The sequence below is a fragment of the Triturus cristatus genome, chromosome 4_1 (genome assembly GCF_964204655.1).
Source record: "Triturus cristatus chromosome 4_1, aTriCri1.1, whole genome shotgun sequence".
In the NCBI taxonomy this organism is placed as follows: Eukaryota; Metazoa; Chordata; class Amphibia; order Caudata; family Salamandridae; genus Triturus; species Triturus cristatus.
This window is the reverse complement of record NC_140585.1, coordinates 1242697677-1242725055: the sequence shown is the minus strand read 5'-3', so window position 1 is coordinate 1242725055 and position 27379 is coordinate 1242697677. Positions and strand designations below refer to the sequence as shown.

General features: G+C 51.0%; 1 protein-coding gene across 1 annotated transcript in view; it reads right to left on the bottom strand.

Moving 5' to 3' along the window:
* ESPL1 (extra spindle pole bodies like 1, separase) overlaps positions 1–27379 on the bottom strand; it is a 470161-nt gene that overhangs the window by 409167 nt on the left and 33615 nt on the right. The window contains exons 4-6 of the mRNA XM_085654666.1: positions 20196–20300; positions 19277–19397; positions 18443–18579 (exon numbers count right to left, since the gene is read on the bottom strand). Of these exons, the coding sequence (XP_085510792.1) occupies positions 18443–18579; positions 19277–19397; positions 20196–20300 (363 nt within the window). The remainder of the gene's footprint in view (positions 1–18442; positions 18580–19276; positions 19398–20195; positions 20301–27379) is intronic.

Here is a 27379-nt window from a genome sequence, read left to right as displayed (position 1 = left end):
GTAGGACGAAGATGTGAAAATATGCATCCTGCAAGTCCAACACTACCATCTAGTGTTCAGGGTCGAGGGCAGCCAGGACCTGCGCCAGAGTCAGCATTTTGAACTTCTCCTTCCGGAGGAAGCGATTGACGTTCCGGAGGTCCAAGTTGTCCTTCTTGGGGACCAGAAAGTAGTGGGAATAACAACCACTCCCTACTTCCGGCCCAGGAACGCACTAGATGGCCCCCTTGGCCAAGAAGGCTGTGACTTCCTGCTGGAGAAGTACCAAGTGATCCCCCGACATGCGGTGGCACGGCTAGAGGGGAGGACTGAAAGGGAAGAGAGTAACCTCTGTGGATGATCTGCAACACCCACTTGTCCGATGTGATACCACGCCAGTGGGGGAGGTGGTGTGGTGTACCACCTGTAAGCAGTTGAGAACCTGCTTTTAAGTTACACAGGCGATTTTTAAGGAATATTTATCAGTTTACAAAATCGACACTTAGAAGAAATTTCAGAGAAAAACAGTCAATGGTTTCCTATGGGAGAAAATTGAGTTAGTGGCAATTTCGGTCGTAAGTATTTTTCAGGGTCAGTGCTTGGCACCAAGATCCAACACTGGGATCTCTAATAACAGGTGAGTATTTCCGTTTCTCGGTTGATTTTAGGTGAATATTTTAAAGTTTAGAAACTCCACACAAATTAAGAGAAACCAGTCAATTTTACCCAATAGAAGAAAAGTGAGTTATCGGCTTTTGAGTAAGTACTCGACTGTCAGAGTTAAGGTTCTGGGCATAGACTCGGGGGTCTCTCAGGTAAGTACAATTGTTACACCCTCAGCGGCACTGGGGCGGCCGGGTGCAGAGTGAGTTAGGCCCAATGTTATCCTATGGGAGGCATGGGGCCCTTGGTTGGTGGCTGCTGACTAGCAGGCCACGCGGCTGTGGGAGCTGGGCTCCTGGTCACTTGCTCAGGACAAATGGGGAAGTAGGTAGGAGTAGAAGTTACACTGCCAGGGCAACTCTGGAGGCTGGGTGCAGGTTGCTTTTGAGCCTTCGGGCGCTCAATGGATTGCTATGGAGAAGCTCAAGGACGATACAATATACAATCAAATATAAATAGAACATATACAAAAGGAAAGCTAAATAAAACAAGCATTGTAGGAGAGTAGGGTCTGCTTCCTATGGTCACCCCCACTTTTTTTGCTTTTGGTTTACTGGTTTGACTTAGATGTGGCTGTGGGCCTGCTAACCAGACCCACAGCCCAGCTGTTTTCTCTCTAAATTCGTACTATGTACTTTAGGTACATAACCCAATTGGTAAGGATCACCTACCCAGGGCATAGGTGTACCCTAGGCCTACCAGGGGCTGCAGCATGTATTATGCCACCCCTGGCTGGCCTCCCATCATGACAACTGGCTGATCACTCAGCTGGGGCAAGGTCGTGTAATCACCCCTTGCTTAGGTGTAGTATCCCTATACCTACCTCATATATAGACACATGTGTACCTATCAGCCACTCCTATGGCAGGCCTTAACAATCCTGGAGGCAGAGTGCTTGGTAACATGTGAGATGGTGCTCTAGCGTGAGCTGAGCCTGTCTGCAGCTTTCGGACCCATGTCCTTATAGCTGTTCTATGATATCGCCTACCATATACTCTTAAAGTGCCTTATAATCTTAAACGGTTATGGTAACTATGGTTTGGCTTTATCAAAACATGTCGTGTAAGGTGTCTAACACTTTGGAATACTACCCCCATACCATTTCTGGCCATGAGGATATTATTCCCCCCTTCTAGGGGGAGAAGACATGTTGAAATCCTACTTACCCGGTTAAAGTTAACCAGAGCCCCAGCATCACAAAATGGATGCTGCTGCCACGGACACAAGTCTGACCTCCTGCTGCTGGGAGTCCTTCCAGCGAGGGAGGCTTGGACAATAGGTTTCCTGCCTTGGGAGGTGCTAGCACCACCCCAGACAGGACTTAGTGTATTGGGGCAGGGAGGGATGAAGGAAACGAGACACTGCCTGGGGCACACAAGGTGTCAGTTGCATAGCCCGGTTAAAACCGGTGCTGGGGCACTCCAGCCCCAGCGCAAAACTGGACAAAGGGAAGGGGGTGTAACCACCCGCCTCCCTGGTCCCACCCGTAGGAGGGACCTAGCAGGTAACCCAGCCCCCCAGATTAGTATAAGAGTGGGAGCTGTGTCCCTAGGACTTTGGATTATCCTGAACTGAAACTAGACACGAAACTCTGGACCTTCGACATTAAGGAGACTGAAGAATCTCCCTTGTGGCCAAGGAGTGGCCACCGTGTGCAAACTGGCACTAACAAGCAACCTGCTGTTTGCTTTGCCCAAGTTCTACGAGGAACAGACTGCAGAGCCCGACCAGCGCCTTGACTTCCAGACTTCTCCGACCCTGATCCACATCCACAGCCGAGCTGAGATCCGTGGAGGCGACGAGAGGCGTGGGACCGGCTACCTGGGAAAATTGGCGAGTAGCTTCCAGCGTAGCTTCTGAGGCATCCTCGAAGTTGTACTCTGGGGATTAAGAAGCCCCAACCCCGAGCACCATCTGCACCGAAGATCAGCCCTCCACACTCCACGAGTTCTGCGTGGGGCCCTTCTGCATTTTCCTGCTCGACGCGTCTGTCCGGTTGCTGGCCCGCTGGCTAGTAGCCTCAGTGACGACGAACCTTTAACTTTCCATTGCTGGTTTGGCTCCTCCAGACTGGCCCTTACTTCCCTGTGAAAGAGAAGCACCCCAGACCTTCCTGGTCTGCGACTGAAGCGAATTTCCATTTCCGCGTGGGGTGCCTTTGCCAAGGCTTGTTGACTCCAATCGGGACGTCGACTCCGCCATCAGCAAGATACTTCGTGGGACAGCTCGTACCCTGGTTCTGGTCGTCCGACAAGTCCTTGTCCACGCAGCTGCAGAGACAAGCTTCAAGACATCACCTGTGTTCTGCACGACATCGCCTGGTTCTTTACTGGTTCCACACGGTCACTGGCTAGTGACCCAGACTTTGTCCCCTCTGCTTGCAGGTGTTCCTCCTTCAAGATCCATCCTTGGATCCACCGGACATCTTCCTCCTGGCCGCCTGCCAGCATCTGTTCTTCAGGCATCCATAGGATCCAGCGACGACACCAGACACATCTTCACACCTATGCACCCGTCTCCTGTGGTTGAGGTAACGAGAGTACTCCGGTGCTCCAGTGGATATTGACTATCCAAGTGTCAAAGTCTTGAGTTGCTTCCTCCTAGCTCCTTCGAAGTGTCCTTATTCCTCCTATTTCTAACGGTTACATTCCCATTGACTTTAATGTAACCCGCATGCGTTTCCACACTGCACACGCTTCCCGTGGGCCTCCCACTTCCTAACTATTGGTAGGGTAGGGTAGCCCCAGCGATTCCCTAGGCCAGAGGCCTACTCGCTGTTCGTGACGTGGTACTTATACCACTTTTAGTATATGGTTTGCGTGGCCCCTGGGCCTAACTGTATTTTCCTGTGTAACTTTACGTATGCTACTTAAGAAATTGTGTGTACTTAGGCCTCTGACCTCATAAAGAGTGCTGAGGGTATATGTTAGAATAAATATATCCTAATTTTATATATACCTGGTGTGGTGTCCTTTCATTTGGTATTCAAGGGACTAGAATGGTATAACAGCTGGCTTCACATGCCATACAGAGTTTTGCCTAAGACTGCTCTTGTCCATGCTACCACTAGGATAGCTGGTCTATAAGGCTGACTTTACAACCAATCACCATAAGGGTTGCTTGGACTGATACAAGGTGTGCACTAGAACTCGTGACATCATATATCAGGCCAACTTCTCACAAGCATTTCCTACCAATGTACCAGAAAGCATAACAACATCTCAAGCAAGACATCCTTTAAGGCATACAAAGGTGGACAACGGGGAGGCGGGTGGGCAAGTGAGGAATCCACAGGCAGATACTGTATCCACCAGAAAAAGCGTTACCGAAGGTAAGTAACTTGTTCTTCTGATGGATACATCTGCCAGTGGATTCCTCACCTTGTGAATAGATTCCCACACCAGTCCCCACTCCCGGAGGACGTCCACCTTCCTATACCAAAAAATCTTGCAAGACAGAGCGCGCAAAGTGGCCCTCCCTCCTCATCTCAGAGTCCAAGCAATAATGCTTTCCGAAAGTATAGAGGGAGGCCCAAGTCGCGGCTTTACAAATATCTGCCACAGGAACACCCCTGGCCAAAGCAGATGTAGATTTAGCTCTAGTTGAATGAGCCCTAATACCCTCAGGAGGAACCTTACCAGCCAGGGCATAGCAGATCTTGATGGCAAAGATGATCCATCTCGATAAAGTGCGCTTGTGCACCGTTCTTCCTTTAGAACGACCAACATAACCCACAAAGAGCTGATCGTCCAGACGAAAGTCCTTCGTTCTGTCCAAGTAAAAGCTCACAGCTCTTTTTGGGTCCAGATGATGAAGCCTTTCCTCCTTTTTGGAGGGATGAGGAGGTGGATAAAAAACAGGAAGAGTAATGGACTGCCCCAAATGAAACTGAGTAACTACTTTAGGCAGGAAAGCAGCCCTGGTCCTAAGAACCATCCTTTCAGCATGTAATGTTAAAAAAGGGGGTTTAGAACTAAGAGCTTGAAGCTCACTCACCCTCCTTGCCGAGGTTATGGCTACAAGAAAGACCGTCTTAAAGGACAACAGTCAGGGGACAACTATGAAGAGGCTCAAACGGAGACCCCATCAGAAAAGTTAAGACAAGATTAAGGTCCCACTGTGGCATTACAAAAGGAGTAGGAGGAAATTTGTTTGTAAGGCCTTTGATAAACCTTAATACAATCTGAGATTTAAATAATGACGGTTGATCAGGAAGACATAGAAAAGCAGATAAGGCCGATAGATAGCCCTTGACCGTGGCCACAGCCCTGCTGAGCCAAGGAAAGAGCAAACTGAAGCACATAATAAAGATGGGCTTTTAAAAGGTCAAATGATCTCTCTCCACACCATTTAACAAACTTAGACCACCTATATGAGTAAATGAACTTGGTGGAGTGTCGCCTGGCCGATAAAATAACATCCACCACATTTGGCGGGAAAGAAAAAGAATTCAGGTTGCCCCGTTCAATCTCCAGGCATGAAGGTGTAAGCTCTGGAGGTGGGGGTGTAGAACCTGCCCCTCCGACTGCGAGAGGAGGTCTGCCCTCAGAGGGAGACGGAGTAGAGGGCACGAGGAGGGGTGGAGAAGATCTGTGTAACGCACTCTTCTTGGCCAATCCGGGGCGATCAATATAACTTGGGCCCGGTCTTGGCGAATCTTCCTCAGAACCCGAGGAATCAAGGGTATGGGAGGAAACGCATAAAGGAGTCGTGAACCCCAACTCAACAAAACGCGTCCCCCAACGCCCCCTGCATCGGAAACTGGAGACTGCAGAATGACGGCCAGTGCGTGTTCTCGCGGGTGGCGAACAGGTCCACCCGAGGGGTTCCCCACATCCGAAAGACGTAACGAACCACCTCCAGATGGAGCCTCCACTCATGGTAGGCGGAGAACTGCCGACAGACTGTCTGCACGTACTTTCAGCACCCCGGCCAGATGATTTGCCATCAGACAAATCTGATGGTTCTGAGCCCAGGACCATAGACGCAGGGACAATGCGACCCCATTCCTCCCTGTTTGTTGACATACCACATCGCGGTAGTGTTGTCCGTCAGGACTTGAACAGACTGACCGCGAAGGGAAGTGAGGAAGGCCTTGAGTGCTAAACGAATCGCCCGCAATTCCAGAAGGTTGATGTGAAGCAATCTTTCCTCTGGAGACCAAAGACCCTTGAACTCCAGATCCCCTAGATGAGCACCCCACCCCAGGGTGGAGGCATCCGTTATCACTGTGGCCACCGATGGAGGTAGATGGAAGGGCTTTCCTTGAGACAGATTGCCCTCCACGCTCCACCAAGATAGATCCGCTGCAGCTTCTCTGGAGATCCTGATCGACTCCGAGATCTCCGTTGTGCTGATAGCATTGCCTGCGGAGGCACCACTGGAGCGCCCTCATGTGCCAGCGTGCATGGTTGACCAACAGAATGCAGGAGGCGAACAGACCGAGCAGGCGAAGGACCTTCAGAACTGGAACAACCGCTCCATTGCGGAATAAAGGGACCATTTCCTGAATGTCGAGAATTCTTTGAGGAGGAGGAAATGTTCGACATACAGTAGTGTCCAGTACCGCCCCTATGAACAGCTTGCGTTGAGAGGGCACCAGGTGAGATTTGGGTACATTGATCGAAAAACCCAAGTCGAATAACAGCTGAGATGTTACCTGCAGATGATATTGCACCATCTCTGGGGACTCTGCCTTAAGAAGCCAGTCGTCCAGGTAGGGGAAAACTGGAACCCCCAACCTCCTGAGATGAGCAGCCACCACTGCCATCACCTTCGTGAAGACTCGAGGTGCCGTAGTAAGACCAAACGGGAGGACCGCAAACTGGAAATGTTGCAACCCAACCTTAAAACGGAGATACTTCCTGTGCGACTTCAGGATTGGGACATGGAAGTACGCGTCCTGCAAGTCGAGCGACACCATCCAGTCTCCTTGCTGCAACGCTTGAAGAACCTGAGCAAGGGTCAGCATCTTGAATTTCTCCTGTTTCAGGTAAAAATTCAAGACGGAGGTCCAGAATCGGACGCAATTTGCCGTCCTTCTTGGGAATCAGCAAATACCGGGAGTAGCATCCCTGACCCCTTTCCTGCTCCGGAACCACCTCTATCGCACTTTTGTGAAGCAAAGCTAGAACCTCCTTCTGCAGAAGAAGCAGATGGTCTTCCGAGCAGTAACCCTGGCAAGGAGGGTAAGGGGGGGGGGGGGGGGGGGGGGGGAAGACTCCCTAAAGGGAAGGGCGTACTCAGTCTCCACGAGGTTCAAAACCCAAAGGTCGGTTGTAACAGATGTCCAAGCTCGCAGAAAGTGGGACACCCGACCCCCCACAGGTCTTACATGATCCAGGATGGGGGATCTAGGGCTGCTTCCCTGATGCTTCATTGGGAGAAGCGGAGGCAGAAGATGAAGATGGGTTGAGGCCAGCACCTCTTCGTCCTCTTGGTCTTCCTCTATACGACCTATAGAGGGGATTCTGCTGCTGCTGAGGCTGCCGGAATGAGCGAAATGAAGATCTGCCAAAGCCTCTGAATTTTTTAAACCCAAACCTTTAGCAGGAGCCTGCAAACCTAAAGATTTTGCCGTTACCCTGCTCTCTTTAAATCTTTGCAAGGCGGAATCAGCCTCCTCTTCAAAGAGTTTTTGTCCGTCAAAGGGCAAATCCACCAAAGTGGCCTGAAAATCTGTAGAAAAGCCAGAGGAACGAAGCCACGCTTGCCTCCTAGTGGCTATCGACGACCCCATTATCCTTGCCACGGAATCAGCCGTATCCAGCCCTGACTGAATTACCTGCCTTGCAGCAGCCTGAGTGTCGGGGACCACTTCCATAAAAGACACCTTATCCCCTTCTGGCAACTTAGGGGCCAAAGATTTCATTGAGTCCATAAGAGCATGAACATAGCGCCCTAGTAAGCAGGTGGCATTAGTGGATTTAAGCGCCATGCTCCCTGAAGAAAAGGCCTTTTTAGCCGCCTGATCAGCCTTTTTAGACTCCCTATCCGCAGGAGTCTGAGGAAATGCTCCTGAAGCATGCTTCGAGCATGAAGCCTGTACCACAAGACTTTCTGGAGAAGGGTGGGAAGATAGAAAACCTGGATCCCCAGGAGCCACCCTACATCTCCTTGCCACCTGTCTGGAGACTGCCGGCCAAGAGAGTGGCTTACGCCAGACGTCCATAACTGGCTCCAAGATAGCCTCATTAAAAGGTAACAAGGGTTCACTGGTCGAGGTAGGCAAATGAGGTACCTCCGTCAGAAGGTTAGGTTTATACTCAGCAGAGGGCAACTGCAAGTCCAGCAACTCTGCGGCCTTCTTTATTACTAGATAAGGAGCCTGCTCCTGCGGTGGAGAGGATCTAGTAGGAGAATGCTCCCACTCCGGAGTTGTATCAAGACCACTAGCCTCTAGAATCCCTTCAAAGTCATCAGAAGATGTATCCACCTCACCTTCTTCCACTTCCTCCCTACAACGCTCCTCTTCCAAGACTCTCTGGGCCTCTCTCCTTGAGCGGATCCGAGGAACCTGCGCCGGTGGCGCCGTACGCGGAGCCGAGGGAGTCTGCAACAGCGTAGAGGAAGGCTCCGAAGAAGGTCGATCCAATCGAAGCCGAGATGGATCCCCAGACTGCACCGGAAACTGCCACGAAGGCGCCATCGGCAGAAAGGGCATAAACGGGGCCTGAGCACAATGCTGCGGTACTCCCAAAGTGTACGCCATAGGACCCACGGGACCAGACGGTGCGCCGGATGGGAAGGCAGCCCGTTGAAAAATCCCATACATAGCATTTAGAAAATGCGTCGAATCCGCACCTGGAGTCAGGAACTGCGGATAAGGGAATGATCCCAGATCCGGCTGAGGAGTACCTGGAACCGGAGCCGAAAGGTCCTCGACAGTAGTCACAGGATCAGGCGGCTCTGGAGAAGGCTCCCTTTCCTGTTCTTGCTCGACCTCAGAGGCAGAAGACTCCACTGGCGCCGGTGACTGCACCGGGGACTGCGCCGGGGACCGCTTCGGCGACGGTCATCTCTCTGGAGACTTCCTAGGAGATGGAGAAGGAGACACATCCTTACTGCGACGTCGAGGCGAAGTCGATCGACGCCTTGCTCTTCGAAGACCGGCGCCGAGAGGAATGCTTCCTTTTCTTATGGTGTTTCTTCGACTTCGAAGAACGCGAAGTCGACGACTCCGGCCTCGATCTCTCCTTCCTACCCCTCTCTTCTCCTTAGCCTTGGCCATGAAGAGCTTCGCCTCTTGCTCCTTCAAGGCCTTGGGATTCATCCTTCTGCAGCTGGAAGAGTCCTCCATGTCATGGTCAGAAGAAAGGCACCACAAACAATCTTCATGAGGGTCTGTCATCGACATGTGGCCCCCACATTCCCTACAAGGTTTGAAACCGGACTTCCTAGTCGAAGACATGGCAAATTTACAAACAGTAACTCACTACACGACTACAAAGTAGCAGGGGAGTGCTGGAAAACCGTTGCGCGTCGACGGCGCGGAAAAAAGGGAACTGACGTCATCACGCCAACGTGGCTCTTATGGCTCCGGTGACGTCATATGGAATCGCGAGCGGAGCCGATGCATTATGACATCGTCGGCGTAGAGAGCTGGGGAAAAAAGTTCAGTGGAATGCTGGCGCGGGGATATTCACAAGGTGAGGAATCCACTGGCAGATGTATCCATCAGAAAAAGGCTGCAAGCTCGGGGACAAAGATTATTCAGGTGCCACCACCACTTCCAGAGATTAAGTTGAGTAGTTGGAGGATAGGTAGGTACCCAGGAGTTGGGCACAGGGGGCCGGGGTGCCTTTTGGTGTCGGGAAATCTTAACCTCTGTTGATCGCGGTTGGGGGGGTCCCTGGTTCTGAGGCTGCAGGCGTCATCAGGAGCATCGAGGTGGGTCCTTGGGTGCCAGATTCGGGGTCACAGTCGCCAGGGGGACATCCTCGGGGTCTTTGTCCATTCCGGCACGGGCCAGGCTTGGCGGGTGCAGAGTTCGCAGTTCCGGGCTGATGCCAGGGGTTAGATACTTGCTTTGAGCAGAGCCACTGGCTCATGGGAGTCCCAGGTGCTCAGAGTAACAAGGTAGCCAGGTCCTCCAGGGTTTGTGAGGTTGCTGGCCACAGGAGGTGCCGGGATTTAGCAGGAGCAGGTTCGAGGGTCAACAGGCCGGTAGGGCTGGGGCCAAAGCAGTTGGTGTCTTCCTCTTCTTAGCAGCTGCACGGCAGGTCTTCTTTCTTCTTGATCTTCTTTGCTGGTTTGGAATCTGGAGAAGGAAGGTTCAGGGTGCCCCTAAATACTAAATTTAGGGGCGTTACAGGTAGGTAGAAGGCAGGGACCACTGGGTCCCTGTCCTGGGGTGGGTACACCCCCTATCCTGCCACTCTCCTGTGGGAGGGGGGCAGTGGCCTAGTCCTGATTGGGTAGGGCTCCCATCTTCAAGATGGCGAGGGTCCGGAGATGTGCTTCACCTCGCCTCCCCCACCTGAGGGGTGGGGTTGGCAGAGCTGGCACATCCCCCGTCCTTACTTGGAGTTTCCAGCCAGTCTTACAGCCAGAGAGGGGGTCGGAAGCTCACAAAGGCGGCATGCTTTTAAAGCTTCCCCCAGCTCATCCTGGAGGAGGAGACCTAGCACCTCGCCCAGGATTTGCATTGTTGCAGACCCAGGAGAGCGGGGGCTCTCCACCCAGGGGTCCAGCAACATGTTTGCTGTGTGGCAGCCCAGGCAGCCTCCCAAACAAGACTTAGATTGTAGGTTAGATGTCAGGGGGCATCTCTAAGATGACCGCTGTAGTGCTTTGTACATTAAATCCCACACGGGCATCATTGCAGGTTTAATGTGCTGAGAAGTTTGATACTAAACTTCTCAGTCTTCAGTGTTGCCATCATGGTGCTGTGGAGTTAGTGTTTGACGAGCTCCCAGCACCATATACTCTTAAATGGCAGCACTGCACTTACAGTGCCCAGGAATGGATCTGGGTACTGTAGGGGCACAGGGCTCATGCTCCTGTGCCCACACCACTGGCATAGGGCAACCAGCTAGAGGGGTGGCTGGTGTATGCCAGGGCAGTGTAGGTTGTGGGCATGGCACACAGGGATGCGTGCCATGTCGACTCAGTTTTGTCTTGTACCTAGACACTCAGCCTGCAAGGGCAGTGTGTTTGTGTTAGGGTACAGGGCCTCTAAGGGTGGCACAATGAGTGCTGCAGGCCTTAGAGACCTTCCCTGGTCACAAGGCCCTGGGTACCTGGGGTACCATTTACCAGGGGCTGACATGTGGCCAGGGTTTGCCAATTTGCGTTTTAGGTTTTAGGGAAGGAACATAGGCCCTGGGCACCTGATTGGCAGAAGTCCAGGGCACACTCCGTCAAAATACATTCAGCAAATCAGCAAAAAGTGGGGGCATACCATGCAAGAAATATGGCACTTTGTCACACCGTAGGAAGATAGAGATTGAGGACCTCAGCTGCCCGACGGAGCACCATCGTGTAGGAGGCGCTCTCCTCCATGGTAGACGGGGGAGAGGCAAACCCTGGTTTAGAAGAGACATCGAGGTCGCTGACGTTCTCCAAGTCATCCACCCACTCCTGCTCGGAGTCACACTGACTGGCAAGAGGGTCCTCGGACCCCTCCCAGTCATCCTCTACCTCTGTTGCACGGAGAACAGACCGCGGTGGCAGAGCTGGAACCGGACAAGGAACATACAGCGTTGGAAACCGCGCCGTGAACGGCGCTTGCCGAGCTGGTGCCGTGCCCCAATGCGGATCCCAGGTAGGAACGAAACAGTCCAGGAACTGGGGCAAGGGCAGGACAAACAGCACCCCCTGCGGCGCAGGAGGCAAAGCCGAGGGTGGCACCGGGGCCGGAGCCAACGGCCTAGGATCCTGTGGCGCCGAAGCTGGACCGTGAGGCCCGAAGGCGCACCGGCGGGAGCCCGAGGCCTAAAAAGGCGGTTCATGGTGGCAATTAATTCTTGCACCCGTTCGGGAGTCGCCGACTGACCCTGTTAAGGCGGGTAGGCCGCGGAACTCCAAGGCTCCAAAGGAGCCGCAGGGGCAGAACCCCTGTCCCCCTCGTCCGCATACAAGGAGCGACAGAGGGACGTCTGAGAGCAAAGGCGCTTCTTTGACTTTATGTCGTTGCTTACCGGAATCCGAGGGCGAAGGCTTGGAGCTCGAGGAGCGATGGCTGCGGACCCGCGAGCGTTCCCGGGAACGGTCCCTGGACCTGGAACTGCATTGGGACGAGTGCCGGACCTCCAGCAGCTTCCGGCACCGCTCCCTCAAAGCCTTCGGGCCATGGCCCGACAGGACCGGGAGTCGTGGTCTGTTTCCAGGCAGTAGAGGCAAACATCGTGGGGGTCCGCCACGACATATTTCGACGGCAGGCCCCACAAGACTTAAATCCAGGCATCCCTACGTGCACCAAGGAAAAAAGGGAGACAAGACTCAAAAGTGAAGTCAAAAAGTGACTAAGGTATCTGCTCTAACCGGATCTGCGCTGGCTGGCGTGGAAAAAGAAAACTGACGCCAGCGCGCATGGGTGGCGCCTAAGTAGTCTCCGTTACATCATCTCGGCGCATACGACGCCAGTGACGGACGCGGAGCCGCACGACGCCACCTGACGCGCAGGGGTACTGCTACGAAAAGACTTTCTGGATCCAGTCTGACGCCTGGGGATATTCTAAGGTAAGGAATCTATCACTAACGTGTCTTTCAGATCAACATATACAGCATGTCAAATGAATGTTAAAAAGCACTTTACAAAGAAAGTTCAAAAGAAAAAAACTATTTAAGATGGCAGACTTGGAGGGAGGAGCCTAGCGCGCAACCAAGATGGCCGCGTAGGTGCGAGGCTCCCGAGGACCTCCGCGACCTCCTGAATTAATCCTGGCGATATCCTGTCCTTGTTGAGGGGACTGTGTTTGGGAACCGGAGCTGAGGCGCCACCCGTTTTTTGGGTTCGAATTGGACCCCGAACGCCTGTGGGAGCGTCGATCGAAGGTTGCGGCCTTCTCCTCGCCGGCCCCCCGGATTGGAGTAGTGGGGCGATCCGGGGACAAAGTGAATAACAGCGGCGAGCGGGGCTGGGCGACTGGCGTACCCCGCACTTTCACTTTCGCTTTTGCGCCCTCCTAGCTCTCAAGCCGGGTCGGGCTGCGGAGCGGGGTGCGGTGGTCTTGTCCGGGAGCCCGGCTTACCCGCCGGCGGTGGGTTGACCCGCGGTTCGGTGGTCGCCCCTGCCCCCCCCCTGGCACCCGTGACTGGTATAGCGGCCCGTTTGGGGAGCTTGGCACGACTGTGGAAGAGCCAGCATGTCCACCAAACAAGATGGCGACCGGGCGAAGGTGAAGACGACCCGCCGTGGCACGGCGCACCAGGCCAACAGTATGGACCGCTACACGCTTCAGAAGGGTTCTCCGGAGACATCGAGTGCATCCCCGGTGGGCCCGACGGAGGCATCTGCTCATCCAGGGGATCTGACCCTCCGGGACGTCATGGGCGCCATCGCAGAGATGAAGGCCTCGGTGGACCAGCGTTTCGACACCTTAGCGCAAAAAATAGACTCGGTCCTTGTGGATGTGAGCCTTGTGAGGGCAGACTTGTCCAAAACAAACGACCGAGTCGACTCCCTGGCCCACACCACGACGAGCCTCACGACAGACGTGGTGGCCCTCCAGAAGGAGGTGCGCCGGCTTGGCCAGGCGAGCGCCCTGATGGACCGGCGATTGGAGGACTCCGAGGGTCGGGCCCGGAGGAATAATGTCCGTATTGTGGGGGTCCTGGAGGGACGAGAGGCGGAGGCGGCGGACCTCTTCGTTGAAGATTTGATCCTGACCCATCTCCAGCCCCGGGGGCTGAGTAAGCTTTTTGCGGTGGAGCGTGCTCACCGGGTCCCCGGGGGCAGACCTAAGACTGGTGCCCCGCCGCGGCCGCTCATCGCCCGGATTTTTAATTTTCGGGACAGGGATGCTATCCTCCAGACCTCCAGGCAACAGGGACCGGTCAAGCTTGACAACATGGAGATACATTTCTACCCAGACTTTACTCCGGCGGTCCAGAAGCAGCGACAGAGCTTTCTTGGGGTTAAACGTCGCCTAAGGGACCTGAACCTCAAGTACTCAATGCTCTTTCCAGCTAAGCTGAGGGTAGAGGTGGATGGTCGCACGCACTTCTTTGACCGGCCCGAGGCGGCTGGGGACTGGCTGGACACTCTGCCTGGAGATCGGGGCCGGGGGGGCGGGGGGGGCGCGGCTGGCGAGGAGGGCCCGCCGGATCAGAATTGAGGGGTGACTGAATAGGCCTTGCTCTGGACGTTGTTCCTTCACCAGTTATTGATTGCGTATTTTCCCCTCCTATGGAGGTTGCGTGGGGTCTGTTGGGGGCTTCCCTCCTCCTTTGGGGGACTAGTTAGTATTTAGCTATGGGGCGACAGGCACACTGCACTTTGGGGGGGCTGTCTGGGCTCATGCAGGGGTGCAGGGAGGGGGGAGTTCTGTTGGGACCGAGGGGTGGGGGGGTGTGTTGTTTGTTAGCACCGCAGGGCAAACCCGCTACTATGTTCTTGCTATTAGGATGCTCGATGGGGGACGACCGATTGCTTCGACGTATGATGGGGGGTAGGGATTTGACTGTGTTGTCATGGAATGTTAACGGCCTGGGGGATAGGATTAAGCGTGGTGTGGTCCTGCAGTACTTAAAACGTATTTCACCAGATGTTGTCTTCCTGCAGGAGACGCACCTTATAGGTAACTCCTTTCATGCAATGAATCGGCGGGGGTATCGTTTGGTGGCACATTCCGGCTTCACCTCGGGCTCGCGGGGGGTGGGCATTATGATCAAGAACTCGCTCCCGTTGGAGATTGATGAGGTGCGCCATGATGAGAGGGGACGCTACACGGTTCTGGTGGGAAGAATGGAGGGTAGAGTGTTTATCTTTATATCCGTGTACGTCCCGCCAGGGTTACAAGTCACCACATTCGCGGACCTGGGGCGCCTCCTTCTGGACCTTCCGAGTGGCCTGCTGGTGGTTGGAGGGGACTTTAATGCGGTGGCCTCTGGGTCTATGGATCGCCATCCCCCTAGGGACCTCCCCCGGGCACAGGCGTGGCTGCCTGGCCTTCTGGACACGCTGGGCCTGGTGGATTGCTGGCGATTAAAGCATCCCGAATTGCGACAGTACACCTTCCACTCGGGTGCCCATGGCAGCCTCTCGCGGCTAGATTACATCCTTGTCCCGGCGGCCCATGCAGGGAGGGTGGGGGAGGTGCGCCATCTAGCACGAGGTATCTCAGACCACTCCCCATTGTTGTTGCACTTCGATGTCTTCCCGAGGGGGGATGGCAGGGTGGCCCCAATCAATGCATGGTATTTGCGTGACCCCACCATTCGTGCCGATTTGATCAAATCCTTACAGCGGTATTTTGACGAGAATGTGGGGTCGGTCTCTTCCGCCATCTCCCTGTGGGAGGCTTTCAAGGTAGTCCTTAGAGGGGAGGCCCTCTCCTTTATCTCTCATGCCCGGCGGCTCGAGCGGGAGGAGGTGACCCGGGTGGAGGCCGAGATTGCAGAACTGGAGGGTGACCTGGGGAGCGGGGTAACAGACGCCAAGTTGCATGTTCTACACCTAAAGCAGGCGGCCTATCGGGCCCTCGTCACGGAGGCGGCCAGGGGCCTCAGTAGAGAGCAGCAGGGGCGATTGTATGATGTGGGTGATAAGGCTGGCAAATTGATTGCGTGGTTGGATAAGAGGGAGAGAGCGAGCCGCGTGGTGCCTGTGATTGAGAGTATTGATGGTGCGTGTGTCACCGAGCCAGAAGCCATTGTCTCCTGCTTCGCGGATTATTTCCGCGAAGTCTACTCCCCGGTCTCCCCCTGCTCGGAGGAAGACTCCCTTGCCCTGCTTCGGGACATCGCACTGCCCTCCCTTGCGGTGGAGGACAGGGATTCGCTTGACGCCCCTCCCACCTCGGACGAAATTGCCTTGGCTATCCGCTCGGTTGCATCCGGCAAGGCCATGGGCCCCAATGGTATTCCCATCGAGCTCTACAAGCTACGCCCGGATGTGTTGGCGCCCCACCTGCGCGCGATGTTGCTGGCGGCCCACTCGCAGGGTTCCCTTCCGCCTGACCAGCGCCTGGCCACAATTGTGGTGATCCACAAGGAGGGGAAGCCCCGTGAACGTGTCACATCCTATAGGCCGATTTCGCTTTTGAACGCGGAGCCCAAAATCCTTGCCAAGGTGTTGGCCAACCGGTTGGTTGGCGTGGTGGGCGACCTGGTCCACCAAGACCAATCTGGCTTTATACCGCACCGCAACACGGCGCTCAATCTGCGGCGCTTGCACGGGGTGCTCGCGCGTGTCCCCTTTGTGCGGGAGCCGGCCATCTTGGCATCCTTGGACGCCACCATGGCGTTTGATACGCTTGAATGGCCATATATCTGGGCGATGCTGGCGAAATTCGGGTTCGGCCCGGGTTTCATTAGCTGGGTCAAATTGCTATACTCGGGCCCCTTGGCGCAGGTGGTGGTGAATGGGCGGGTCTCTGCCCCATTCGCGCTGGGGAGGGGTACGCGACAGGGTTGCCCCCTGTCGCCTCTCCTATTTGCCCTGGCCCTGGAGCCCCTGGCGGAGTGGCTACGGTGGCACCCCTCTATCCGTGGTCTCCGCTGGACCCCCGAGCATGAGGACCGGGTGTCCCTCTACGCTGACGACATCCTTCTGTATCTCGCCTCCCCGCGTAAATCACTGATCGTCCTGGTTGATGTTTTGCGCTCCTTCGGTCGCAACTCGGGCCTGGTCATCAACTGGGCGAAATCCTGTGTCTATGTGCTCTCCGGGGAGGCTCCGGCCCTACCACGGGACTGTCCGATCCAGATTGCCCCCCACGGTTTTCGGTACCTGGGTATCTACATCACACTTGACCCGGAGGCCCGCTATGAGCGTAACTTGCTGCCCCCCCTCCAGCGCTTGAGGGAGGACGTGGTGCGCTGGCGGCGTCTGCCGCTCTCGCCGCTCGGCCGAGCGGCTTTGTTCAAAATGATGTCCCTGCCGCGATTCCTCTATGCCCTCCAGAATACAATGGACTTGGTCCCGGCGCGCTATTTCCGTGAGGTGGAGGGCCTCCAGCGGCGCCTGTTCTGGGACGGGAGGCCGCGCATTGCTCTGGCTAAATTGACGCTCCCGTGGTACGATGGGGGGGTCGCCCTCCCGGACATTAAACGGTATTACTGGGCCTCCCAACTAGCTGCAATTAATCATGGCCTTTATGGGCCCGCCTTGAACCCGGCATTTGAGATGGATAAAATGCTCCTACCCGGTGGCGATTACAATCGCGCGCTTTACTCTGGCGCGCCCGACCCCCGTTTGACGGGACCGACGCGTGTTATGGTGCGTGTTTGGCACGCGGCCAATGCAGCTATGGGGTGGAAGAATCGTTTGACCCGGGCGTCACCGCTGTATGCGTCTGAGAGGTTGGGCTCCCTATGGACGTCGAAGGGCTTCGAGAAGTGGGACACGATCGGAATCAGTACGGTGGGAGATCTCTGGACGAGGGGGGGATTCAAAACTTTTGAGACGCTGCAGGCGGAGTTTCAGCTGCAGGGCAGTGAGTACTTTCGGTACCTACAAGTCCGCCATGCGCTGGGCTCCGTCTTCCCGGACGTCGCATCCATTCCGGAGTCTTCCCCCCTGGAGGACAGAGTGCTGGACGGCCATGTACCGGACAGCACGATCTCCCTCATCTATAAAAAACTGATCAACGATAGATCGTGCCTGCTGACTAGTCTCCGCGAGGCCTGGGTTGCCGACGGGCTGGAGCTGGACGACGAGGATTGGATTTCCGCGGTGGCCTCCCCGAAAGAGGTGGCCATCCCGGCTCGCCTTCGTTTCGTCCAGCTCAAGATCCTCCACCGGGTTTATGTGACGGGGCCAAGGCTTCTGCGTATGGGTTTTGCTGGTGACGGACTGTGTAAGCGTGGCTGTGGTGCGCTGGCGACCTTCATGCATATATTGTGGGAGTGCCCGAAGGTGGAGCGATTCTGGCGTGGTGTGCATGAGGTCCTGCGTGTGGTTACGCGTGTCGCGCTGCTGCCTGAAGCGAGGAGATGCTTGCTGAATGTATGGGAACCGAATGACTATTCGGTCCCGCAGACGCGGTGGGTGACTCTGGGATACATGATAGCTAAGCGTGACATTGCTCAATTGTGGGGATCCCAGAGGCCCCCTGCGGTGTCGGCCTGGAAAGAGCATATGGATTGGTGTATGTTTCGTGAAAAGGTGGTGTATGTGGCGAGGGGTAAGCCTGGGGCGTGGGTGAAACTCTGGGGCCCCTGGAACGCCTACCGCGGGGGTATTTGTGAGCCACCACTGCTACCGGCTGCCTCACCGGTTCCGTCTCCCTAGACTGCCCCCCTCCCTCGGCCGCGGGCGCGCGGTCCCCCCAGTCCCTGACCTACTCCTATTCCCCTCCTCAGAGTTCTGCTGCTGGTTTGGATCCCCCACTTATGGAGCACGTGCGGTCACTTTAGATTGCGGGTTGCCTTGCGGGTGTGGTTTTTTGTGTTGTTTTGTTTTAAGAAAAGGGAACCGTACTATGGGCTTGGAGCTGTGTGGCCTGCACCACTGATTACTCCTGTTTCAATGCTCTGCATTGCCGAGAGCTTTTTACTGTATGTATGCAATATGCTTGTCATTCTAGCGGCCGGCCGGGTGGTTGTAGGCCCATACCTGTAACTTTTACAACCTGCAATAAACGGTTTCAAAAAAAAAAAAAAAAAAAAAAGATGGCAGACTTGCGCCAGTCACCTTTTCAGTAGGCAGATCAGACTTGCCAGAGGGCGCTCCTTTTCCCAACTTCTCACAGAGGGCAGCCATGACTTCACTGGACTCTCTGTACATCTTCAGGTTGTAGAAACGGTAAGCCAGATTGAAAGCACACGATCCTGCAAGGGAAAGGAAACTCCTACTAATTGTTTTCTTCCTAGATGTTCAGATTTCAACCAAGCCCAGATCCTCAGTAGAAAATAGAGACAAACAGTCCAAGCAGTTCATAGACTGACTTGGATGAAACAGCAGCAAGAGAGTATATCGGATAAAGAAATGAGCCATCTATAATCAGAACCAGATTTGTTAATCTCTTTGTTATCTTACAACCGAACATCAACCTGCACAAAACAACTTGGTCACTCCCAAACACTGAAATAAAATGCAATACATTTTTAAATAGGCAACCCCGCTTGTAATCAAACCCGCTCCACTAGAAATTAACAATGAGAAATATTTACAACAGGCAACTGTATGATTAAAAAAACTCATTTAATCAAGCCCAATAAATGTTATTTCTGTACCATATCAGCAGTAGTGCATTGTCTTCACAGTAATCCTACATGATATGTGTTTTCAACTAAACCTTTTCAGTTCCTCACTGGCTTGTGGAATTTTGGGAGGGCTGATACAAAGCTAGGCAGTGCTTTAGTTTGAGAAGCAATTTCAGCTACCCTTCACATAGAAGGTAACTGAAGCATTCTTACTTCCAGAATACCCGAAAATCATAAACCTACAGATTAACCAAAGTGATTGTCTTTGCTGTGTAAAGAAAAGCATGCAGGGATAAAGTGTTAAAGGTGTTCAAGTCCTGACCAGTGAAACTCAGATATTCCACTCGGTCTTGCTCAGAAAGGCCATCCATCTGTTGCAGCATCATGTTGACCACATTCACGCAAGTCTTCAGAAGATCACCCAGAATAGCTTGCTTTCCATCCTAAAAACATAAAACATTGTGCCAGAGTCAAATACTTGAAAATCTATGATCTCAGATCAAGATCCGCTTCTACTACAATATATTTAGCACAGAGGAAGTACATTTCATGCAGAAAATGGACTGTGCAACTTTGTATCTCCAGCAGAAGTCAGTTCTCCCGCTCAGGAGTCGACGTTATTTAAGTTAAGCAATGCTAACAAGTAAGCCAGATAAGAGGAGTGATCAAGCGATGACCACCAGCTCCTGGGGGGAAAACTAAACGTGCCTACTACATTGTACACATCTGAGAAAGACATTCGGTCTATTGAAATTCAGGAAGGGGACTTCGCTTCTCTACTTGGCTTTCCTACAAGACCTAGACCCTCTAAGGATCCGACAGTGACAGCATGGTCGACTAGCAGAGAAACGCTGTGTAAACTTAGGACAGGGGGGGGGGGGGGGGGCGACAAAGACCACTGAAGCAGGTGTTCACTCTCTTGCTACAACAGTTTTACTATTCTTTTACCCAAGAGGTTCCACAGTCGGATTTTGCCAGGACTGCTTTAAACTGAATTTGTCTAACGGCTATAGCATGAGTATAGCTTTTGCTACAGAAGCAATTATATATGCAAATAATTACTATGTATAGAAGCCCAAAACGAGTTAGATTGTTTTTAGACTGCAAAGCAATTCCATTGAGGTACAAATCGCTGTGAAAAAGTTGCCTGTAATGAAAGAGCAACCCCTTTCAGTATAACAAGCATAGAGAGGTCTATAGAACTCACATGGTTCTTTAGCGGATGTTCATTTATTTACTACCTGAAAATCCTGGAAGTAGTTACACACAACAGTGGTATACAGCTGGCAGCAGGAGTAGACCTGCATCTTCAGACTCCTCAGTTGTTTCTGGCCGTCTGGTGGAACCTGAAAGAAAAATATAGACTTGAAAGCATACATGATAGCCAAGGGAGCTGAACTAGGCAGCCAAAGACTAAACGGACCGTCTCTCTAGGCAATTCCTTATACAATCTGCGCGGCTACATTGTAAATGTTAAAAGGATTAAGCCTGTTTGCCTATTCACATCCTAGGCACGATCCACTTTACAGTCTGTCTTCCTGTGGCTGTTTTATGAGCTGGAGAAGTTATTACAGGTTTCAGATTGGCTGACCTTTACCACGAGACTAGTGGTTCAACTTTAAACAAGTGCTGCATGTCATTATCAATTGTTATCATAATTTCAGTATCTATCTTTTGTTTTATTATGGCTCAAAGGCATAGAACATTTTAACAGACTTGGGGCCTCTATGTATTTTCATTTGTACAATTCTGGATCAGTGAAGATCTGAACTCTTCAAAACTGACAACTCAGATGTGCCTTCAAGCTCAGAGGGCAAATATTTTTAAAATGCTATTCATTTTCCTGTTGCCTTCATAAATACAGCTTCAATGTTATTCTCCTCAATACGAATTGCAATATCCACATAATGGATTTAATTTTGAGCTACTGTAACTGAACTTGGATTGTAACATCTATAAAGATTGTGAATGCTTGCTGTAAACTTTTGGTTTGTAATGTGTCAACATAGCGAAGAAGTAAATGTTTTGAACGCTACTGACAAAATCCAATGTATATTTTATACAATGTGGCTGCATTGGAATACACCAAAGTCTTGCATGTCCAAAAGCAAAATCTTTTCATCTGAAATAATTATATGCATGTGTTAGTGTCTTATAATAAAAAATACATATTTTTATAATTACACAGTGGGGTTCTTTTTCAATCTATACCAATGAGATTATGTTCTGATAAGACAAGCTGCTTTACACTCCTTCTGGACTAAGCCTGCTCTCCACAGCTACCACTTAGAGTGCTTTCTAAGGTTGTCTAAGACAACTAAAATCACCATACGGGTTGTCTGGATTAATGCAGGGTGCTACACTTACATAAGTGATAACAGAAAAACAATGTCTCAACTGGAAAATTATGTAAAAGGAACACTAAATAAAATAATTAATCATAGCACACAAGAAGGGACAAGGGAGACCAAATGGGAAAATGAAAGATTGTTATTTGTAGTTAGAAGCACAGCAAGTATGTCTAATTTACAGTAACCATAACAATCATATGTGCACTGACAGTGAAGTGAAAAGTGAACGGCGCAGTGACATAAGTGTTAAAATAACAACGTAGTACGGCAAGACAAATAAATCATAAGGGTCAAACGGAAATATTTACATAGAGTTTACAGTTACAAACAAAATTATTCAATTCATGAATGACCCTTCTTAAAGCCGCAAATAGCGTTGTCAGGTCGACAGCGTTTCAACCTCTTTTCATTGAGGTCATGATCAGGACTATGGTTACGATGAATAAAATGTACTTCTGTACTGGAAGAATGAAGGAAATGAATTCCAGGGTAACAAGGTCATAGCGGGATACTAAATGGCGTTGACAGCGTTAAAAGTCGGAGGTAACGACTAATTAAATAGTCAAGGGTGCATCAAAGGCATCCAGGGGTAATATTGTCTCCTAGAATGTGGCACAATCAATTACAAGTCTAAAGGGGATAAGTCGATCTAATTCAAAACGGGATCAGTCCGGGATGAACAATTTGTCAGAACGAGCAGCGCGTCTGAGCACATAAGTGAGCACCATATACTAAGCCAGCCTCCTACACCGCCCCCTGCCCCCCACTTCACCTCACCCTGGAAAATCTTTTTCTGCTGCTCTTGTCAGGAGTAAATTTACGACCTTTGAGTGCAAGAAGGAGTTGGCAAATAACCTTACACATGTGAATTTGAAGGTGTGCACTAACTAGCAGGTATCTACCCCTCAAACTACCTCTGCACGTTTACTTTCAACTCCTGGATGTAGGTTTGTGGCAATGGGATAAAATCGGAGCCTTGCTACAATCCAAACCCTGATAAAATAGGATACCAGGCAGAAATCACAAAGTTATCAGAGCTCTGATATGACTGCACTTGTCATCTCACTGCATGTTAACATAAGGGACAATTTGTTTTTTCAGGACAAGTAGATTTCCGAAGCATCCATGTCCCTTGGACAAGTTGATATGTACTAAAATGCCACCTTCCTCTCTACGACAAGAGATCCCCCCTTAAATGTGTTCTATTATGCGCTATTTAAGATTTGGTGTGCTTCTTTCTCTGATAAGTTTGGTTTCTTCACTTGGTTTTGTTTTTCCATTACTTTTGCAAGTAATTCAGTTGCTGTGTTTCATAAATGTTTTAGGTTATAACTATCTTGTAAAACATTCCAGATGACCTGCTTTCCAATGCATTGATTGTGTATGCTAATTAAAACAGTAGTACCTATAGAATGTCAGGTTTGCTATGTGAGTGAAAACGACTTGAAATGTTTATGCCCACAGTTCGCAGTATGTCAATTGTTTTTCTTTTCATCTTATTCTTGGGCCTTCCATACAAAAATGTTCAGTCTTGCTGAGCACTCCTACTCTGTTCAATAATTGCTTGGTTCAGCTCATGGCAAGTGCTTTGAGAATCTTCTTAATTACTTGTGTGAAATGCTGGAATCACTCTTGCAATTCTATATACAACTTAAGATCTAACAAACGTGCTAATTTTTGTGGCTTTTTTTATGACATTTTCCTTCCTTATTTTATTCCATTTAATCTATGTTTAACTTCTTACAAACATTCTTATCATCCGCCCAAATAAGTGATGCCATTAACCAGCCTTTAGTTGGGCAAAAATATGCTTCTACTAATACTTGAGGATATTTGACATTTCTTCTTTAGAGCAGATGGTGTAGGTTTTCAAGCCATTCACAATATCCTGGGAATGTGACGACTTTTGTAATATTGAGATAAACTCTTGCCATGCAGCTATTGACTCTTCTCCCAATTAGGTTTTCAACTTAATTATTCGCCCCTGTCTTCCAACATGGTGAAATCTTGTCAATTCTTTTAATTATAACATTACCTTTGATTTATCCTCCGTGAAGCCTAGTATTTCAGCAGGTTTGCCTGGGATTCTAGGTAGCTGAAACTAGCAGCAAAATTGCTTTTAGAACGTATATTCTAGGTCAGACTGTCCTGGGGCAACCAAGCTGATGTATCAAGTGAAGCAATGACCGATGTGGGTTAATAACAATCGTGCTGCAGGAGGCATCCCAATATTTGCTAAACTCGTGATTGAATAAGAGTGCCAGGCTTCGAAATAAATTAGCCCTTAAGCATAAGAAATGGCAAAACTTGGCAAGAGTGTACATGCGCTGCACAGCCCAAACCCTAGAAGTGACATTTTTTTATCACACTTTACTTTTTTATTTTTGTTTTTTGCAGAGGAAGGAAACTTAAGACTCAAGGATGGTAAATGCAATATAGACACCAATTCAACAGTACACATTAAATTAAATCCATGAACTAAACAAAGCAATATTTTTGACCTTCAAATTCTTTCACTATTCCATGAACATAGTTGTTGGACTTGGCCCTTTTTGCGGGGTCATCCCTAAACTTTTTGCCTTCCTCCAGTATTTTTCCTGACCTATTGTTGGCTGATTTAGGACTCTGGGCACCTTACCACTGCTGATCAGTGCTAAGGTGCATATGCTCTCCCTATGGTAAAATGTATACATTGATTGGTGTCCATGTTTGGCTTATTTGGTTTACTATCAGCCCCTAGTAAAGTGCACCAGGAGTGCCAGGGCTTGTAAATACAAATGCTGCTGGTGGGCTTGCAGCACTGGTTGTGCCACCCACAGAAGCGGCCTAGTAAAATGTGTCTAAGGTCTGCCACTGCAGAACCTGCATGCAGTCTGGTACTGTAGCGCTGACTGCGCAAGTGCACCTACTTGCCAGTCCCTAAACCTTCCCTTAACTACATATTAGTCACCCCTCTGGTAGGCCCAAGGGCAGGGTGCATTGTAGGCATAAGGTAGGACATGCCCTGATGTGTGTGGCATGTCCTAATAGTGAATTACAGCCATTTTCGTTTTTCACTATTGAAGGCTACCTGCTCTCCATAGGTCAGAATGGGCTGCTGGAATTACTACACGCTGTAATCCCAGTGGACTCAGAGCATGGTAGAAAGTCATGTTTAGTACGCCTGAACTCAGGATAATACAATAATTATTTTAGTAAAGTTTATTTTAATATCCTGTGTTTGTAAATACTACTTTTAGAAAGTTAGTATTTACTGACCTGGCCATCTCAGTCCGCCTCCGTGTGTGTGTTCTGCCTAGCAACAGTGAAGAGCAGGGCTGGGGAATTCCAGGAGACAGGCTGGCTGCCAGGTGGTGGGTAGAGAGATTACACCAGGATGGGTGGGAGGAGTAAACCTTTGACTCTGAATAGACCTGTGCTCTGCCACCACAGTGCCGGCTCCGCCCCCTGTGGAGCGGCTGATGTCTCTGCCCTGCTGCTGAAAGGAAAGAGCAGAGTCACCACAACAAAGTGCTCCAAAACTGGACTGAGCCAGGCCCAGGCCCCCAGCGACAAAGAACAAAAGAATTGTGCTATAAAAGAAGGAGCCCTGCTCCTAAGAAATAAGATCCTGTTTCCGCCAAGACGAACCTCTGCCTGAAGGAGAAGGACCTGGAGAAGCTGAAGGAGGAATACTGTCTCTCTGCCTGAGAGACTGGCCTGCAGTGGGTGCCCGTCTGCTGGAAGGAGAGGAAAAGACTAAAGGAAAAGACTTTGCATCAACTTGTGCTTTCAAACAATCTCCAAGGGCTTGCTGGTGAACTTGCCCCCTGAACTGTGCCCCAGGAACAGTGGGCGCTACCTTTCCCCCAGAAGAGGAGAAGCTGCTGGAAGCGATCCTGTGACGCTGACCCCCAGAGAACCTGTGTGCCCCCCTTTCTCTTTCCAAGCAACGCAACATCTGCCACCTGGGGCTACCACGAGCACCGCAAGGACCTGTCCACCTGGTCCCAGCACTGCAAGTAACTGCCCCTCCGAGCCCTAGCTCGCAACGCGAAGAAAAGAGCCTGAACGTCTAAACACCGAGCCTCTGCGATCCTGAGCCGCCGAGATCACCGCGAGGACCTACGACGCACTGGTGATCCCCTGGAAAGCTGACAGCGCGACGCGCTGAAGAGATTGCCTCCGAGCTGCCCCTCCGGCTCCTGCCCGTGAGGCCGAGACTGTCCTGGAGCACCCCACGAAGCACCGCCGCCTACTGCCAAGAAGGGACGACAACGCGACGTGGGACGCTCCTGCCAGGACCCCTGAAGCTGCTGTGATCTCCCCCTGTGCGAGGAATAAGGTACTGTGTGCGAGCGCGCTGGAGTACGACCCGCCCGTTGCTTGGTTCGGGCCGTACTAGCGCTGTAGACCCGCTACGTGACGAACGCGTGATTTGTGCACCTTTGTACGGCTCGAAATCAGCTGTTCGCACCGTCCCACCGAAGGTACGGCTCGTCCAGCTTGGAATACATTGACTGCGCTCACGCGGGAAGCGTGAGCTTTGGAGGGGCGTACCAGACGTGTACGACACGTACCTACGAGGGTACTGTCCGTACTGTTCACTGCCAGCGTACGCGTGCTCACGCGAGAAGCGTGAGGAACGGCAAGCGTACTCGTGCTCACGCGAGAAGCGTGAGAAACGGCAACACACCTCTATAACCTTGTACAAAGCGTAACAAAGGCGCTACGAAGCGCACAGAACCACTAAGAAGCCTATTTTAAGTATAATTTTGCCATTTTAAGAACTGTGGACTGCCTGAAAGCCTTCAAGAGTAACTGGAACGTTATTTAAGTTAAAGACTGTATTTTTGACAACCTGCCTAAAGAAATCTTTTACATAAAGAATTTTATTTTGATACAAATACAGCCTTGTGTCTTTGTGTGGTGGGGTGGCGATTATTGTGTGGGGCATCTTGAACACTTAACCTAATGCCCTCTGAAATCTAGCCTGACTGCTCGCGCCACGTTACCTAGAGGGTGAGCAGGGGTTATTTTTAAAGAGGTAATCCTTCGCCCTGACTTAGAGGAAAGGGTCCCTGCTTGACGCAAGTGCATACCTGCGCCAACCAGAGACCCCGGATTCTAACAATAGTCAATAAGGAAACCATGGAAAGCCGATGTTGGTGCAATAAGACCATCCTTTTTTAACAAAAAGATACGTTTTGCAGAGCAGTGGAAGGTGAGGAAAGCTAATGAAGGCTGAACCTCAATTTTTCTGTATTACTCTCCATAGCCAGTAAACATTACACTACTTACTTTGTGACTCAAGTAGTGCATCAAAGAAAGAGTTTAGCTAAGGGAGTTGTGTGGTCATTGAACAGATGTACTTAAAGATGTGCAAGTATGTATCTAGAGAATATATCTGGTGTTCAAGACATTACAAGAGCTATGTAGCAAGAAACAAAGGTCTATTGAAGGCCTCATTGAGAGCTGCATTTAGTCCTACCCAACATTAGAACCACTTCTACCACTCCCCTATTTCAAAAGTTCAAATCTTTCAAAGTGCATATTTTGTGTACCTATTACATATGCAGAGGACACGAGGGACTAGTTCAGTCTTACCTTTCTAAACTCCACTGTCAGTACGATGAATTCTTCTGTTATGAAAACTCATTTCAAGAAATTTGTCCATTTGTTTAATTTGCTATGGTTAAAACCTGAAGTTGACAGGGCTTTAGCTTGGTATGGCACCACCACAAAATCCCTTTCAGCCACAGCTTCATTTTCCTGTGCGTATATTGTTGTGACAGATTAAGTTCAAGCTTCTCATATCGGGGCATTCATTATTTAATTCAACAGTGCATATTTAGAATGTTTTTATATTATTTATCAAGGTCTCCTACAACCATCTAGCCGGTGATTAACTTTACCAATTCCGAGTGAAAGGGGAAACAAATAAATGTATTCCCCCCCCCCCCCAAACCTTCTAGAAGAAAGTAATAAAAATTCAATTTGAATGCCTGGTGGGAATTTCTGACTTAACCAGCAGCTGTGTTGACTGCTGATGAAACTGGATATTTATGGGTGCAGTTTAAGCTCAATCTCTGCAT